General features: G+C 38.0%; 1 protein-coding gene across 12 annotated transcripts in view; it reads left to right on the forward strand.

Annotated features, from left to right (window-relative positions):
* Positions 1 to 19,528, forward strand: part of ANKHD1 (ankyrin repeat and KH domain containing 1) — a 138,347-nt gene that overhangs the window by 59,931 nt on the left and 58,888 nt on the right. For 9 of the 12 annotated variants that reach the window (XM_047778815.1, XM_047778806.1, XM_047778809.1 and 6 more), the window contains exons 11-12: positions 6,326 to 6,382; positions 15,231 to 15,318. In XM_047778815.1, coding sequence (XP_047634771.1) covers positions 6,326 to 6,382; positions 15,231 to 15,318 — 145 coding nt within the window. Of the gene's footprint in view, positions 1 to 6,325; positions 6,400 to 15,230; positions 15,319 to 19,528 lie in introns of those variants that run through there. The other 3 variants (XM_047778810.1, XM_047778814.1, XM_047778818.1) reach the window with 2 other exon arrangements.

Genomic DNA, 19,528 nt, shown 5'->3' on the forward strand with positions numbered 1-19,528 from the left:
TTTTTTCATTGAGGGGTTTGGACCAGAACATCTGTAATGATATGGCTTAAGATATCTAATTTTATGATTTTTAAAGAACAAGTTAACCAGCTACCTATTTGGAAGTATTAGGTGGACTAGATGATCTTGAGTGCTTTGCCCAAAAATGTGTAAAGTGCTATGAGATCTTTGACCAAAATGAAATTTTAAGGTAGAAGTCATAATTAAGAAGGATAATAATGTCTTAAATACATTTTTCTTTCTCTTAAAATCTTTGTGTATAGTAAATGTATCTTAAATTACCCCAAACTTTATTTTGGGTGTTATTTGTAATTAATAATTAGATTTAGCTTATTATAAAACACTTTACAGATTATTTTAATAGTTAAAAGTTACTAGTTCCTGGAGTTCCCGTCATGGCTCAGTAAAAACGAACCCAACTAGTATCTATGACAATGGAGGTTTGATCCCTGGCTTGGTTCAGTGGGTTTGGGATCATTGTTGCCTTGAGCTATGGTGTAGGTTGCAGACACAGCTGGGATCCTGTATTGCTGTCGCTACAGCGTAGGCTGGCAGCTACAGCTCTGACTCAACCCTTAGCCTGGGAACTTCCATATGCTGTGGTGCCACCCTAAAAAGACCCAAAAAAAAGTTACTAAATCCTCAAGAACACAATAATTTGGTAAGGCAACTCCAATGAAGAATAATTTGGGAGTTCCTGTTGTGGCTTAGTGGTAGTGAACCTGACCAGTATCCATGAGAACACGAGTCTATTGAACCCCTGGCCTTAGAACTTCCATATGCCAAAGCAAAAAAAAAAAAAAAAAGAGAGAGAGAGAGAATAATTTGGCATTATAAAATGCTAAATAATTATCTCTCCTATTCTTATTTATCTTAGCTAGATGATGTCAAAGAAGTAGGAATAGTTTCCTTGCCCTGGATTTTTGTTTTAATAAACTATTTCCTCAAGAATATAGTTTCTCAAGTTATCTTTGGAATTGTTTGATTATAACTTTATTCTTCTTTCCCTGCAGTTAAAGTTTATTTCAAGTAGTAGAATAAACTTGATATATCCTCCTCTTCTCATCTTATATGCCTTCAAACTTTTCAAAGCTCTGGCTTTCGAGTTTACATTGGCAGTGTCCAGTGAGAGGCAAAGATTTTAGAATTATCATTTTACTTTAAAATGTTTGCCACCCTGAAAATAAGGGTTTCCAGGAATGAGAGAGAACATGGTTTCTTTATGCTCATAATAAATCTGGTTTAGATGAAGTGAATCAGAAAATAAATAGAACCGGAGCTCCAGTTTTGGCTCAGTGGTAATGAACCCGTCCCTGAGGATGTGGCTTCCATCCCTGTCCTCGCTCAGTGGGTTAAGGATCCTGCGTTGCAGTGAGCAGTTGTCTAGGTGGTAGACGCAGCTTGGATCCCCGTGCTACTGTGGCTATAGTATAGGCCAGCAGCTGCAATTGATGGGTGTATTTCCATTTGATATGAAAGCAGTATTTAGAGAGTTCCCATTGTGGTCCAGAGGAAACGAATCCAGCTAGTACCCATGAGGACTCGGGTTTGACCCCTGGCCTCGCTCAGTGGGTTAAGGATCTAGCATTGCGGTGCACTGTGGTGTAAGCCACAGATGTGGCTCAGATCCCACATTGCTATGGCTCTGGCATAGGCTGGTAGCTACAGCTCTGATACCATCCTGAAGAAGAGTGGTAGGTACACAGTGATACTGAGTAATAGGCCATACTGAGTAATAGTTGGTCCTATGCAAATCAGTTATTTTTTTCTTATTTTTAAACAGCTAATACCTTTACATGGTTCAAAATTCAGAGTATAAAAGTGTCCCATGGGCACCCAGTTTCCCTTTCTATTGGCAGTCAATTTTGTTTATTTCTTATATCCTTCCAGAAATATTTTATGTATGTGTGATGAAAAGCCACATATTGAGGAGTTCCCGTCGTTGCTCAGTGGTTAACGAATCCGACTAAGAACGATGAGGTTGTGGGTTCGATCCCTGGCCTTGCTCAGTGGGTTAAGGATCCAGCATTGCCGTGAGCTGTGGTGTAGGTCTCAGACGCGGCTCGGATCCTGCGTTGCTGTGTCTCTGGTGTAGGCCAGCAGCTACAGCTCCGATTCGACCCCTAGCCCGGGAACCTCCATATGCTGCGGGAGTGGCCTTAAAAAAGGCAAAAAGACAAAAAAAAAAAAAAAGAACAAAAGTCACGTATTGAAAGAAACGCATACTGTAGGCACTGTTTAATTCTTTGCATAATTCCTTACTGAAATAGAATTTTGGTTTTTTACTATTCTAATTTTCTTTCTAGTGTTGATCATACTTTTTAAAGGTTTATTATTTTTAATGTTGGAGTAAAAATTGAAGCACTTTTGCACCAAGTAACTTGAGTTCTTTGAATATGTCATCATGATCTATCACTGATTTTCCTCCCTAACCACAAAGTAAGCTCTCTGACCCTGGGTGCTTTTCTTGGACTGTATTCTGCCAGCCATCTGAACTTTGGTGGGGCATTTTCTTAGAACAGTTGTGCTAGTATCAACTGGGTGATTTGGACATGGATACATTAGTCCTTCTGATTCTTAATTCTAGAATTTATTTCCTTTGAAATGAGATTTAATACGGACTTACCAAACTGATCCTTCAAAAGTTTTGTTTGTTTTAAGGTAAATCTTATGAAAGAGAAATGTAGACTAGGTCTTTCGTAAGATTTTTTTTTTTTAATTTAAGCGATATGTCGTGTCTTTAGACATTTCCATACACCCAAGCATATATATGTAGGCTATATGTCTTCTTTGTGTAAATAGATTTACTACCACAAATACTGTTCTGAAACTTTTTCCTTTTTAATGCAATATTTTTCTGTCAATTCCTAAAAATTTCTCATTCTTTTTCACAGGTACCCCGTGTTCTGTATAATTTATTGACCTTTTATGTTTATACCATAAACATCTGGGTTATTATCATTTTTAAATATTACAAATGGTGTTGCACTAAATATTTTTATGCATATTTACATATCTTTGCTACTTTTGTGAATATATCTATAGGGATAAATTCCTGGCAGTAAAAATGCTGGTTATCAGCCAGACTGTTTAAAAATGCTGAACCAGTCAACACTTCTGTTAACAGCTGAGGTCTCCTGATTCTTACATTCTCATTAACATGAGTTAGATTTCTTTTTTCCTTCCTTCTGTCCTTTTTCTATGGTTTAATTTTCTAATCTCTGATCATAGTCCCCTTGATTGTTTCATCTAAAAAAGTCCCTGTGGGGGAGTTCCCATCGTGGCTTAGCGGTTAACGAATCTGACTAGCATCCATGAGGACACAGGTTCCATCCCTGGCCTCGCTTAGTGGGTTAAGGATCCAGTGATTCAGCGTTGCCATGAGCTGTGGTGTAGGTCACAGATGCGGCTCAGATCCTGTGTGGCTGTGGCGTAGGTCAGCAGCTACAGCTCCAATTCAATCCCTAGTCTGGGAACCTCCATATGCCATGGGTGTGGCCCTAAAATAGCAAAAAAAAAAAAAAAAAAAAGCAAAAAAAAAAACCAGACAAGAGAATCTGTTTCACAAATATGTAAAACTGTCTCACTGAAGGCTGTGGTGTAGGTCAGCAGCTACAGGTCCGATTAGACCCCTAGCCTGGGAACCTCCATATGTGCCGGGAGTATGGCCCTGAAAAGCCAAAATAAATAAATAAATAAATTCCCTGTTTTCCAAGTAGCCCTATGAGCTGCTCACTAATTGTTTCCAAAGCTTTGGTGAAATATATAAAACAGAGATATAAAATTACTTCCTGGAAAAGTATTGAGACGTCATTTACAAATACAAATTTTGAAATGTTTTGTTAATTCCTTTAGAAAACAAACTGATTTTTTAAAAATCAAATAGGAGTTCCCATCGTGGCTCAGTGGTTAACGAATCCAACTAGGAACCATGAGGTTGCGGGTTTGATCCCTGGCCTTGCTCAGTGGGTTAAGGATCCAGCATTGCCGTGAGCTGTGGTGTAGGTTGCAGACGCGGCTCGGATCCCGCGTTGCTGTGGCTCTGGCGTAGGCCGGTGGCTACAGCTCCGATTGGACCCCTAACCCAGGAACCTCCACATGCCACGGGAGCGGCCCTCAAAAGGCAAAAAGACTAAATAAATAAATAAATAAAAAACAAAAATCAAATACTCAGACAATCTATTGACTCCTTTCTGAAGAGGGAATTAATTTTCTTCCACCATAAGATTTTGATGAGTTATTTTGTTATTACGTTGTCATGATTTTGTAACATTTACATGTTGTTTTATGACACTGTTTCTCTCAGTTGTTTAACTTTAACTGTATATTTAGGTGGATACAGCATTCACCTTACTAGTCTTTCATATTATGCAGCCTCTGGTTTCCTCATTTCCTGAACTTGACTCACCTTTTGGCTGGCTGATGTCAGTCTTGTTTTGAATTTACTCTCCTCCACTATAAAAAGGAGTTCACATGTGCTTGCATTTTTGAGACTACTTTATGTTGTATTTATAAATGAATGTGGCCATATATAAAATTATTGAATCACTTATTTTTTACCCTAAAAATTCTAAGCCCTCTATTCTACTGTCTTCTGGTACTAAATATTTCCAAACCCTGTTAGAATATTACCCTTTACTTGTCAGTGACTTCCTTTTCTCTGCCTGGATTATCATAAGATTTAAATCACAAAGGTTTAAGTATAAACTTTGAGTCTTGGTAGTTACTATTTTATAGTAGTTTTTCCTGGAAAACACTGAGTGCTTTCTATCTAAAGATTTTAGTTTGTCCTCTTTCTCCTCTCCTTTTCTTTATCCTCATCCTCCTCCTTCAGTTTTCTTCTTTTTGCTTTTTTAGGGCCGCACCCATGGCATATGGAAGTTCCCAGGCTAGGGGTCCAATCGGAGGTACAGGTACAGCTGCCGGCCTACACCACAGCCACAGCAATGCAGGATCCAAGCCGCGTGTATTACCTACACTGCACCTCAAGGCAACACCAGATCCTTAACTCACTGAGCAAGGCCAGGGATCGAACGCACAACCTCATGGTTACTAGTCAGATTCATTTCCACTGCGCCACAATGGAAACTCCCAGTTTTCTTCTATTACAACCTTGAACACTTCTTTTTCTATTGTTTTCTTCTGGGATATTTATTATCCATATATTGGATCTCCCTTATTTGTATTATCTTTATGTCTGATTATTTTTATTTCTTTGTCCTTTTCCTCTGTATTCTTCCACAAGCCCATCCACCAGGTCACTGTATTTTCTGTATATTTGTTGTGTCTCTAATGTGGTTTTCATGGTTTCATCATTACTTAGTTTCTTTTGCTTTTCCAACTCTCTTAAATTTCCTTTTGCTGTTATATCACTTTGTTCAACTATTTAAAATGTTTGTATTCTCTTGAATTAGTGAAAGCATAGGGGAATATTTGCCTAAAATTTGTTTCCATTTTTGTGGGAACATCTTAAAAGGTTCTCTATTGGATACTTTGTGCTTATTTATTCATATGAATGGGCTTGTTTTTGTTGAAAATCATAGGGGATGAGGAAGGGAGAAGTGAACTTTAATAGTATTTCACCTTCTTCAAATCATGTAGTTGTCTCTGAATACTTTCTTACCGATCTCTATAGGAGCACGTATCTCCTTAGGATAAGGAATGACTTAGAGTGAAGCCTTTTCCGTATTTCTTTTATTTGGAGATTTAGTTAACCCTGGTCAGTGACTGCAAGGCCTGTTACTGTTTGTTCACCTGTCTCCCTGTCTCATCTTCAATTACTTTATCTCTTTCAGGAGTCTAGATCTAGAGAAAATACAAATACTCCATCTCTCAAGTTCTCTGAGTTTCTTGTTTTAGTTGAAAAGTGTGAGCGCTAAATGCATTTATAGTGGGAGTAAGAGGTAACTATTTAATCATCTTAACAGTATATTTTCCCTGCTTTTTCTCCCAACCTCTGATATTCCCAAATCTTTTGATCCAGTTAGTTTCCTTGTTTGGTTAGATTAGAAAGATTCTGCTCTTAATTCTTTGGTTTTAGTTATATTTGGAGACAAAGGCATGAGTTCAAAAAATTTAGCAGAATTATGTCTGCATATGTTAAGATTCATATTGAAGTTATATTGTTAGAGAACCACACTGTCAAACCTTTAAAAATCATACTCTGCTTATGAGATTATGGTCTCTACGGATGAGAATCTTTTCATTTGAAGATCCTGAGTTAACAAAACCCAGCACCTGAAGTATCAGTCACCAGGTCTTCATGGCCAAATGTGATTTTCCTTTTTGGAATAAGATCCGTGAGTTCTTCTTTTTCCTTTCACAGGACAAGCAGGAGGACATGAAGACTATTTTGGAGGGCATAGATCCGGCCAAGCATCAGGTGAGGGTGGCCTTTGATGCTTGTAAGCTCCTACATAAAGAATAGATGATGTAGATAACCAGAACTCTGGATATCTCAGTCCAGCCAAGAAGTTCCAGGACCCTGCTGGGTGACAAAGGAAATCCTCTTCAGTTGGAAAATGAAGTTCCAATAAAAAGAGATTGACAGTACTAGTAGTTTGCTTCCTTAGTATTCTTTTCATGTGGTATTCCTAAAAAATCTCTTGGATGAAAATAGATTTTCTTATTCAGATAGTTCTTTTGTATTTTTGCTTATTGAGAGAGTGAAGATACCCTAGAGAGAAAGCCTCAGACATAAAGCCCTTTGTATTCAATTTTGTTCATCAAAAATCTGAAACTCAGATTTAGGGTGCTGTATTGGATTATTTTTTATGTAATCCTTAAATAAACCAAAAACAAATCATTTAGTGAAACTTTCTCTATATTGTGCATTCCCTAATATCTCTAAAATTAATATTTTTTTCTTAAAACCATCTCATGTAACCTCATTCTAAAATTGGTTTTAAGAAGATGAATACTTGTTCTTAAGCAAATATTTCTCTTTTTTTTTTGAAAAAAATGTGTGGAACTTTGCCTGATGGTTTTGAAAGTCAAGCAAATTTAATATCCATTGTATTCCAGAGGGATTTGTTGAAACTCAGGAGTAGTTCTTAAATTTTAAATTAGGAATAAGTTGTGATTACATCACAATTAATAATTAAAATAAATTTTTCATTGTCAAGCCACTCTCAACCACAGTGCTGATTCAGTATCTTCTTTATTGGCTTTTTGAGCAGAAGTTATATTCATTCTATTTTGAAGAAAGTAAATATATTTTTTCCATAAAATATTACATGAAAATGTAAACTTTTACTGTTTACCTAATAGCTCTGGCTCCTATTAGGAATGTAAAGCTGAGTGTTATTTCAGATAAAGTATTTCTCTCCCTGGATTTGTTAAAGGAAATGTGATTATAAATCTGTCTTTCTAGCTGTAAGTTTCAAAACTTGGGATACTTTCTAAAATTGAGGTTTATAGCTGCACTTTTAGAGGTTCAGACTCAGCAGACCTGAAGTTTGGAGTCTGCATTTTAAATGATGTCCCAGGTGGTTCTGATAAAGTTTTCCATATTCCACACTTGGAGACATTGCTAGAATCTGTAGGTTATTCTGCATCATTGTTAAGTTCTGGGTTTTGTTTGTTTGTTTGTTTGTTTTTTCTTCTTCTTTACTTTATTATCATTCTTTTCCGATCCAAAGTGAATAAGCCTGTTTTTTCTCTTTGTTATTTATGATTTTTAGAAACTGAGCTAAACACAAACCTTGAAACAGTGCCTCTTAATCTTTTTCCATCTCAGTTCTGCTGAGGGATATGAATCTGATCAGTAACAGATCACTAAGGTAATGAGTAAGATGCAGTGGTGAGTTGGAAGATTATACGCCCCCAGGGAGAATGTAAGAATCCTTTAGTACATATATTGTATAAAACAGTGTCCTCCCCTCCCCCTTCTGATTCTGGTCCTTATCTTAAGACAATGTCCTCCTTCAACTGCAAGAAACACCACTTCTCTGATGTATTTACAATCTTTGATATATACTTTGGGTGCCTGTGTCTGATTTTAAAGGAAATCACCTTATTTTAAAGAATGAAACCTTGGTTTAAAGTAAAAATTTATTATTTAAAGCCAAATAGAAAAAAAAAAAAACAAAAACCTGCCCTTTTTTTCTTATAGTGCTTCTTCATCAGAACCAGAACTTTTTGGTTCATTTTTTATGGATAAGATTTTAGGAAGCTTATAAGCTCTGATGATCCACTTATCAAGAAACTTGAACTGTTAGTGATTAATTTACCTTAATAAACTATGATCTCCTACTTTTTAATTAACTTTTTATTAAGGGATAATATGTATACATATTTTAAATTTTTACTACTTAAATCTAGAAGACTTTTCTTCTCAGTCTCTGAAACTATCTGTGAAATACACAAAACGCCTAACACACCTTTTTTAAAGACCAGGTTCTTTCTTTCTAAATTACCATATGTTGAATGAGTCCTATCTCAAGGTTATTTAGATAAAAATAACAAATAAAGAGTTCCTGTTGTGGTGCAGCAGAAAAAAATCTGACTAGTATCCATGAGGATGCGGGTTTGATCCCTGGCCTCGATCAGTGGCTTAAGGATCCGCCGTTGCGGGGAACTGTGGTGTAGGCCGGCAGTTGTATCTCTGATTCAGCCACTAGCCTAGGACCTTCCATATGTTTCAGGTGTGGCCCCAAAATGCAAAAAAAAAAAAAAGGACTTCCAGTCAAGAAGGTAACGTCAATATATTTTGCTACTCTACCTCTCTTCTATCATTTCACACACATAGATATAATAAATAAAATATGGGGTTAGAAACAAACTAAACTAAAAATATGTAGCTATATTCAGAAATAAGATTAAAGAATTCTATGGACTGGAAATGGAGCCTGAAACTATAGGCCCAAGGAGAATAAAGCCTAAAAAGAAATGGCACTGGGAGTAAATGTTGTGGCTCAGCAGTTACCAATCTTACTAGTATCCATGAGGAGGATGTGTGTTTGATCCTTCGCTCAGTGGGTTAAGGATCCATTGTTGCCATGAACTGTGGTGTAGGTTGCAGATGTGGCTTGGATCCTGCATTGCTGTGGCTGTGGTGTTGGCTGGCAGCTACAGCTCCAATTCGACCCCTACCTTGGGAACTTCCATATGCCTCAGGTGCAGCCCTAAAAAAGACCCAAGATAGAAAGGAAGGAAGGAAGAAAGAGGCACTTGGGGCTGAGATTTCATCTTTTTTTAAGGCAGTAAGGACTGAATACATCTTGCATGGAATAGACTGATCTTCTCTACTTGACTGAAGCAAGGACTGGTTCAGTATTGCCCTACCTATGAATCAAAACAGGAAAAAATTCCAAGCAACTGCCCAGGGTTGCAGTTAGAAATGAGTTAATTCTTCTTAATAGAGAGAAGATGTAGGACAGCACTGTAACTAAGTACTTGGAGGACATAATTATTTGATTTAACAAAACAGAAATAACTTCATGGGGTGAGAAACTTAAGTTGTGAAGGCAAGATCTGCTTCTGAAAGGAACCAGACTGAGGTAACTTTCAAACCATCTGATGAGAACGGATATGTTTGGAAATGGAAACAAAAGTAAAAACAACTCCGATACAAAATGAAGATTTCAAATAAAAAATTTTGAAGCCCAGAAGCAAACCTACATACATCAAGAGAAATAGTCAAAATGCAAGAAAATAGGAGTTCCCTGGTGGCCTAGTAGTTAAGGATTCATCTTTGTCACTGCTGTAGATCAGGTTCGATCCCTGGCCCAGGAGCTTCTGCTTGTCACACCAAAAAAAAAAAAAAAAAAAAAGGACCAAACGAAAAGTAGCAACATGGGAGAATACAGGGCCAGGGATACTGAAACAAAAGAATTTGATCTTTTAGATTTTAAACATGCTCATTTAAAACTATGAATAATAGCAAGGCAATGAAACAAAAGCTGATAATTACAAATGAACAGATAAATGTGATATGAAACATTTAAACTTTCAGGAGGAAAATGGAAATAACTCAATATATAGGATAAACAGTATATTGGACAGTTGACTAAATAATTGATGAATCAGATGATAAATAAGAATACACAAAAATAAAGAGATGAAAAATGTGAAAGAGAAATTGAAAGGGGATAGATTGACATGCTCAACCATGCATTTGAAGTTACTGAAGATGAAGATGGAAGTAGAAAGCAGAGGGGAGTTCCCCATTGTGACGCAGCGGAAACGAATCCGACTTGGAACCATGAGGTTTCAGGTTCCATCCCTGGCCTTGTTCAATGGGTTAAGGATCTGGTGTTGCTGTGAGCTGTGGTGTAGGTTGCAAACATGGCCTGGATCCTCCGTTGCTGTGGCTGTGGTGTAGGCGGCAGCTGTAGGTCTGATTCTCCCCATAGACTGGAAACCTCCATATGCTGCGGGTTCGGCTCTAAAGAGCAGAAAGAGAGAAGGAAGGAATAGAAAGCAAGAGAAAGCAGAAGCAATGCCTGAAGAGAAAATGGTGAAGAATTTTCCAGGAATGAAGCCTGATAGAGTCCTTGATTGAAAAATAAATCACTAAGCAAAACAAATGAAACTACAGAGATAAAAATCTTAAAAGCTCTTGGAGGAAAACAGCATTATTAATAAAGGAACAGTCAAATTTTTGACAGTAGATTTTCATCAACAATAATACAGAAAACAAAGCAGAGTAATATCCTCAAAATACCAGAAGAAAATAACATAATATAGAAATCTGTACTCAACTAGCATTCCAAAGGACAGAAGGATATTTTCACATCTACAAAGAATGGAAGAGTTTACCACTTCATATCCTTGCCAGAAGAACTACTAAAAGATATGTACATCAGTAAGGAGAAAAATGAACCCTGGAGGAAGGCGGGAGATGCAAGAAGCTACGGTAAGCAAAGAAACTGGTAAAATATAATTATAAATTTGTAAGCATTAAATTGAAATTGTTATGCTTGAGGCCAAAGAAGTACTAGAAATCTAAACAGGAGTATGAAATTCAGAAAAATATGTTAGGAGTTCCCGTCATGGCTCAGTGGTTAACAAATCCGACTAGGAGCCATGAGGCTGTGGGTTCGATCCCTGGCCTTGCTCAGTGAGTTAAGGATCCGGCATTGCCGTGAGCTGTGGTGTAGGTTGCAAACTCAGCTCGGATCCCGAGTCGATGTGACTCTGGCATAGGTTGGCGGCTACAGCTCCAATTCGACCCCTAGCCTGGGAACCTCCATATGCTGTGGGAGCAGCCCAAGAAATGGCAAAAAGACAAAAAAGAAAGAAAGAAAAATGTTAGAAAAGTAAAAAGCCATGCTAGAATCTTTGGCTTGTGCAGGAGAAGAGAAATAGGTACTAAATAACTTAAAAGACTCTTTTTTAGAAAAACATATTAATCAGAGAAAAGTATAAACCTATTGAACTTATGTGTTAAAGTTCAGAGCTATTGAATTTGGATTCAAAATCAAAATCTAGTAAACTATGTTTTCAGGAGAAAGACTTAAAGCATAATGTCAAGGAAATGTAATGGAAAAAGTTATGTAAGGAAATACTAATATCAGGCAAAATGGAATTTTAAGCCAAGGCTCGGATCCCTTGTTACTGTGGCTGGGATGTAGGCCGGCAGCTGTAGCTCAGATTTGACCCCTAGCCTGGGAACTTCCATATGCTGCTGGTGCAGCCCTAAAAAGCAAAACACACAAATAACCCAAAAACCTACCAAAGTCGATTCAAGAATAGGAAGCCTCAGAAGTTCCTGCTGAATTGCAGTGGGTTAAGCATCTGTCGTTGCTTGCAGCTCTGGTTCAGATTTGATCCCTAGCCCAGAAACTTCCATATGCCCTGGGTGTGGTGGAAAAAAAGAAAAAAGAAAGCCTCTATAAAACAATAACTATATTACAGATTGAGTCATTAATTTAAAACCATCCATCCTATAAGGTAAGAGGATCTCAGATTTATAGAGTAATTTTAACAAATGTTCAAGGAATAGACAATCCCTATATTCTAGCTGTTCCCCAATAAAGAGAAAGAAAAAAGGTTAAACTACGTAATACCTAAGTTTGTAGCCTTGAAAAATAACTTTCTGTGTTTATGAAGGACAAAATCAGAACTTATATCCTAAAGTTTTATTGATATTAAACAAATACCGGCTGACATCATAAACCCAACATTCGTAAGTAAGTAGCATGGTTGACCCTTGGACATTGTTGGTGTTAGAGCACCTACCCACATGGTGGAAAATACGCGTATAATTTTACAGTCTGCCTTGTTACTCCCTCTGCATCTCTGTTCAGTCCTCTGCAGATGATGTAGTGTGTACTTGGGTATCAATATATAAATGGACCTGCACAGTTCACACCCATGTTTTTCAAGGGTCTACTTATAAACAAACTTGATTCCTATTTTATTTTGTTTATTTTTTCGAATCCTATTTTAAAAGAAGGATTTAGTGATCACATATTTGGGGATAAATGATATGTGTTGTGGGATATACATTATTAATTTTAGGACCTGAGATCTTGTAAACATAAAGTTGTAGCATTGTCTTATCAACTGTTTTCTCAAACGTATTGTTCAGAACCAGAGGAATGAATGTGTACTTATATGGAGGAAAATAAAATAGGCTGCTTTTAACACCTTTTGTTTCTGAAATTTTATTAGTATGTTGAATTTTGAAATTTCTCTTGGGGTGAGGATCTTGAATTATACTTTTTCATTTCTTATTTTTAACAGCTATGGGAATATTTTAAGTATACAGAACTAACAGTTACTTTAAAAGTGTATTTTAAAGTAAGGCTTTCAGAGTTTTTTGTCTTTGCTATTACTCATGGGATCTAGTTATGTTGATGAGTGTCACTGCCAGGCTTAAGAGATAACAAAGGAAAAAAAAAGAAAAGTGACATTAGGGGAGTTCCCATTGTGGCGCGGTGGAAATGAATCTCCCTAGGAACCATGAGGTTGCGGGTTCGATCCCTGGCTTTGCTCAGTGGGTTAAGGATCTGGTGTTGCTGTGAGCTGTGGCGGAGGTAGCTCGGATCTGGCGTGGCCGTGGCTGTGGCTTTGGACTGCAGGTGCAGCTCCGATTAGACCCCTAGCCTGGGAACCTCCATGTGCCTCGGGTACAGCCCTCAAAAGACAAAAAAAGAAAAGAAAAGTGACATAAGTATTGCCACCCATTTTGTGTAATAATGATTATCACGTGCAGGTAATTAATGTCTTACTCTAAGTGTAGCTACTGTTCTTAATTTCTTGTTAAATTAACTTCTCTTATTTACCTAAGAGAAAATTAAAACTTGCAACTTCATTTCTATGAGAGGGAAGATTCAAGTACTTCATTGTTTTAGACATTAGGTATATAATGGTAAGCAAAAATGAACACAATTGCTGTTCTTGCGAAGCTTACAGTTGTGTTGTGGACATGTTAGCCAAAGTTACACAAACTAATCCATGATTGGAACTTAAGGAGAGGTTCATAGAGCTGTTGGGTCAAGAGTAGGAAAAGTGGTCTAGTCGGGAAGGCTCCGGGGGGTCTTTCTTGAGGAAATAACACTTGTCTGGAGACAGGGATGAAAAGGAGCTAACAGAGCAGTGTTACAGGGAAGAGAGAGCAGCTTAAGCAAAAAGGCCCTGAGACAGGAGAGGAAATAGTGTTCGCTAAAGGAGCGATTTCTTTCCACTGTGTAGTGGATACAACTCCAGTGTATAGTTTGTAGTTGACACAGCTTTTTAGGTCTTTCTGAGTAAGCCCTTCATTATGTGTATTCCATTTTGTTTGAAGTAAATTGCCAGAATATTTGATTTACCTGTATTTGAATATAAGTTGAAAATCCATTCTAAAGACAAATTATTTTGGCATTATCTATAGTTACTCATTTTTCTGTACCTTAGAGTTAATAAAGATTGTTGTTGGGCGTTCCCATCGTGGCGCAGTGGTTAAAGAATCCAACTAGGAACCATGAGGTTGCGGGTTCGATCCCTGGCCTTGCTCAGTGGGTTAAGGATCTGGCATTGCCGTGGGCTGTGGTGTAGGTTGCAGATGCAACTCAGATCCCGCGTTGCTGTGGCTCTGGTGTAGGCCGGCAGCTACAGCTCTGATGAGATCCCTAGCCTGGGAACCTCCATATGCCACAGGAGTGGCCCTAGAAATGGCAAAAGACAAAGAAATAAAAATTTTTAAAAATAAAGATTGTTGTCTAAGCACTATGCACAGCAAAAAGTCAAAGCATAAATTAATTTTTATAGGAGGTTGAGAGATTCTACATTATCAAGACAAAAGAAGAAAAATTTCTTTCAGAGTGGAATTCCTGTCACTGCAGTCCATTGGGATGACAATCTACTCTTATTTCTCATTGTTAGTTTGCCTAAGTTGTAGATCAGATACAGCTACGTAAATATACTAGTTGACTGCATGGTAGCTAGAGGATTCTCTGAATTAATTAGAAGAAACCACCATTCTTTGTCAGGTTTTTCTTAGTAACAAAAGAGAACCAGAACCCCAGAAATTAATGTTTGCATACATAGTGAAGGAGGGGATAGTTGAGAGAACTCTTCATAGATGTATCAGCTACATCTTAATACTTAGATGAATGTGGTGAGAGTTCACACTTCTCCCAACTGACAGTACTTCTTGCCATACAAGCAAACTCCTTTTAGTAGCATTTGAAAATAAGGTGGTTGGAAACTGTTTTATCATTCATTCCTCTTGGCAGCAAACTTGCTAGGAAGCTTAACAATCTTCCTGCAATTGTAAGACTGCTTCTTTTGCCCTTGACTCTTCGGGCATTTAATTTCTACTCTAAAAAATATCTGCTCTTTGGTATATTTTTCTTTTTCCTTTTTCCTTTGCTCCTGAAATATCATAGTGTTTTTCTTCAGGAATTGGTTTCCATCCTTTGATAGAGCTCTTATTGGCTCCTGCTGTGATGAGGTCAAGACCCTCATAATCATCTCACAAAATTAAGGTTCCTTTTTCATAGTTGAGACGAATAGTTAGGAAAACATCTTTTTAACCTTAGTGTTAGAAAAATGTGGTTATTCCTCTTTGGGGAATCAAACTAAACAAGTCTCATCTTTCATAGTTATTGCTTGCTATGCAAAACTGAACTTGTTCTTAAAAAGTTACATCAGGTAGTGTGGCCTGAAATTAATCCTGTATTTTGGAAGACTTGAGGTAGGTAGCATAAGTGACTGTTGAGTAAGTATTGAATATTCATTATTTCTTATGTTATTGGTAATAAAATTGGCACTGATGAATTATTTTGTTTCTTTACTAGGAACACGAATCTGAAGGTGGAAGAACACCTTTGATGAAAGCTGCAAGAGCTGGTCATTTGTGTACTGTGCAGTTTCTTATTAGCAAAGGTAAAGACAGTACAAGTGAACATTTCCAAGGGGCTACAACTTACCAAAAAAAGTTCCTACTCTTGCAATGTATGTTAAAGCTACTTTACCTATAGTATAGTGTATACTACTGTATTCTAGTCTTTTGTTGCTATATTTTATTACAAAGCATAGAGTTCCTAAGGTAATTACTAGGATCTTTATTAGTTTTGAGTTTGAAGTTTTCATCAACCAAACAGCATATTGTTGCTCCCAAAAGTTGGAAAAGTCAAATGTAAAATGTCCGGCTATGTTTCGTAGGTAGAGTATTGTTTGGCACTAATGACAAGGCAGTTCTGCTGAAAATGGGGAAAGGTGAGGGGGAAAGTCTGCTGCTCTTGTGTATGGTACAGTTAAATATGTATACATATTTACATATGTATGTACATGTGCATACAAGGTTGTTATTGTTATCTTCCTCTAGAGATAATATTATTAGAGTATATTTGGGCAAAAAAATTCAAATGATGGATAAGAGTTAGTTCAAGACTGTTTACTGTAGAAAAATGAATTGCTGCTGAACTCATTTTAGATCCAAACATATAAAATTGTCATTGTATACATCAAAGATGGTAATATCAGCTATTTCATTTGGTTCAGCCTAACTCTGTGTAATGTTAGAGGTACTCTGGCATCCGATAAAAAATCCTAGGCATTCGCGTCATAGCTCAGTGGTTAGCAAACCCGACTAGTATCCATGAAGATGCCAGTTCATTCCCTGGCCTTGCTGAGTGGGTTAGGGATCCGGCGTTGCCGTGGACTGTGGTATAGGTCATAGACGCAGCCCTAGTTGCTCTGGCTGTGGTATAGGCTGGTGGCTTCAGCTCCGATTGGACCCCTAGCTTGGGAACCTCCATGTGCTGCGGGTGTGGCCCTAAAAAGACAAAAGACCAAAAAAAAAAAAAATACTTCATTAAAATAGGAGTTCCTTTCGTGGCCCAGTGGTTAACAAACTGGACTAGTATCCATGAGGACAAGGGGTCGATCCCTGACCTTGCTCAGTGGGTTAAGGATCCGGTGTTGCCATGAGCTGTGGTGTAGGTCGCAGAGGCAGCTCGGATCTGGCATGGCTGTGGCTGTTGCGTTGGCCGGTGGCTACAGCTCCATTCAGTCCCTAGCCTGGGAACCTCCATATGCCTCAGGCCCTAAAAAGACCAAAAAAAGAAAAAAAAATTCCTAAAATAGGATGTTAAACTATAAGGAAGGTCCACTCAAATGTCGCATTATAAAAATAAACATTTTATATCTATATTCCAACAGAATTTGGAAATTTTGTACATTAACAATGTAGTGGAGAGAAAAGAACCTATACATGTATGTGTAACTGGGTCACCATGCTGTACAGTAAAAAATTGACAGAACACTGTAAACCAGCTATAATGGAAAAAAAATCATTATATAAAAAAGTATAAGATTTTAGCATTTTAAATATACTTGCTTTCTTATTTAATTGTAGAAAACTAGGTTTATTTTCTTCATATTACATTTTGCTACCAAGTAAGGCGTGTCTTACATAATGTTATAACCTAGTCTGTAAAAGCTATTTACCTCAACTATGCAAAAGTAATAAACAGATGGATAACCTTTAGTTATTTTTATGCTCCTTTAAAGAAATTACCTAATCATACCCAAGAACAACCTTGCTAAGCATATAATCAGGCTTGTCAGGAATAAGAACACATTGATCATAGCCTTTCTCGGCTGTGGTAACTGCTAAAGAATCCCATCATCTAAATTTACTAATAGCAACTTTTTCTTTTTTTTTTTTTGTCTTTTTGCTATTTCTTGGGCCGTTCCCTCGGCATATGGAGGTTCCCAGGCTAGGGGTCTAATCAGAGCCGTAGCCACCGGCCTACGACAGAGCCACAGCAACGTGGGATCGGAGCCGCGTCTGCAACCTATACCACAGCTCACGGCAACGCTGGATCCTTAACCCACTGAGCAAGGGCAGGGACCGAACCCGCAACCTCATGGTTCCTAGTCGGATTCGTTAACCATTGCGCCACCACGGGAACCCCATAGCAACTTTAAAAATAATCTCATGTCGCTAATGAAAGGATGTTTACTGGTGTGCCTTGCCTTTCCCAGAAGGGACTTCAGTGCAGTTTAGGATTAGGTTCAGTAGGGTATTTTTGAAAATTAAGTGAATAGTAGTTTTCACCCATAAGTTTATTTTTTCCTTCATAAAGTAAGTCTGGAATTATGGAAGAAGGAAGAAAGAATATTGCTATAGTCTTAACTATCTAGTTGAATCTTTTGGGATTGTGAAAAGTAGTTGAAGTAGAAACAAGTTCTTTTTTTCCTGGGGGTCAAAATTAATTTACTAACAAAGAGGCTCAGAAAAGATTTTTTTTCATTTTTTTAAAGTTTTATTGAAGTATAGTTGTGATAACTTATGCTGTACAGCAAATTGATTTAGCTATGTATGTATATATACATACACACATCCATTCTTTTTCAGATTCTTTTTCCATATTAAGAAAAGATTTTGCAGAGTTCCCATCGTGGCGCAGTGGTTAATGAATCCGACTAGGAACCATGAGGTTTCGGGTTCGGTCCCTGCCCTTGCTCAGTGGGTTAACGATCCGGCATTGCCGTGAGCTGTGGTGTAGGTTGCAGACGCGGCTCGGTTCCCGCGTTGCTGTGTCTCTGGCATAGGCTAGTGGCTACAGCTCCGATTAGACCCCTAGCCTGGGAACCTCCATATGCCGTGGGAGCGGCCCAAGAAATAGCTAAAAAGACCAAAAAAAAAAAAAGAAAAGAAAAGATTTTGCAGTTAAACTTTCTTCAGGTCATATTGTACAAAGCTGTTGAACAAATTACAAAATCACCTTTCTTTTTTTTTTTTTTTTTTTTTTGGTCTTTTGTCTTTTGTCTTTTTAGGGCCGAATCCACAGCATACAGGGATTCCCAGGCTAGGGGTCTAATCAGAGCTGTAGCCGCTGGCCTACACCACAGCTCACGGCAATGCTGGATCCTTAACCCACTGAGCAAGGCCAGGGATCAAACCGACAACCTCATGGTTCCTAGTTGGATTCGTTAACCACTGAGCCATGACAGGAACTCCCAAAATCACCTTTCTGACAACACATTTGGATAATCTTATGTCTTCTTTTCATATCCAGGTCTATCTGACCCTTAAAATATATGATATGAAGAATTATATTTCTCTTGAATATTGTTTAAAAATTTTATTTTCTTTGGAGTTCCCATCGTGGCTCAGCGGAAATGAATCTGACTGGTATCCTTGAGGACACAGGTTTGATCCCTGACCTCACTCAGTGGGTTAAGGATCCAGTGTTGCCACTGGCTGTGGTGTAGGTCACAGACATGGCTTGGATCTGGTGTTGATGTAGCTGCGACCTAGGCCATTGGCTACAGCTTAGATTTAACCCCTAGCCTAGGAACCTCCATATGCCACGAATGTGGCCTCCGAAAAAAAAAAACAAACATGGAGTTCCTGACGTGGCACAGTGGTTAACGAATCCGACTAGGAACCCATGAGGTTGCGGTTCAGTCCCTGCCCTTGCTCAGTGGGTTAACGATCCAGCGTTGCCGTGAGCTGTGGTATAGTTTGCAGACGCGGCTCCGATCCCGCGTTGCTGTGGCTCTGGCATAGGCCGGTGGCTACAGCTCTGATTAGACCCCTAGCCTAGGAATCTCTATATGCTGCGGAAGCGGCCCAAAAATAGCAAAAACAAACAAACAAACATGATTTCTCTACTTTAAGACCTCGTTATACTTCCACATTCTAGAAGTAAATCAAAAGTGTCTTTGAAGAGTTACATACAATGGTATTATGTGGCATTCAGATAAACCTGTACATATTTATTAATCTAGATTTTTCATTTTAGAAGTGATATTGAATGAATGAACTACAACTATGCGCAACAGTTTGAATGAATCTCACAAATATATATTGGGCGAAAGAAGCCAGGCACAAAAGAGTTCACTGTGTGATTTCATTCATATAAAGTTCAAAAACTAAAACCAGTTTGGAAGTCAGTGTAGTAGTTGTCATTGGAGGGGTGGGTAGCGATTGAAAGGCTGCACAAAGTGGGGCTTCTGGTATGTGGATAATGTTCTTTTTCTTAATCTGGGTGCTGGTTACACAGTTGTGTTCACTTTGTGAAAAATTTTCAAACAATACACTTATGACTTGTGTACTTTTTTGGTGTATGTTTTGTACTTC

This window comes from Phacochoerus africanus, chromosome 4 (genome assembly GCF_016906955.1).
Source record: "Phacochoerus africanus isolate WHEZ1 chromosome 4, ROS_Pafr_v1, whole genome shotgun sequence".
Taxonomy (NCBI): Eukaryota; Metazoa; Chordata; class Mammalia; order Artiodactyla; family Suidae; genus Phacochoerus; species Phacochoerus africanus.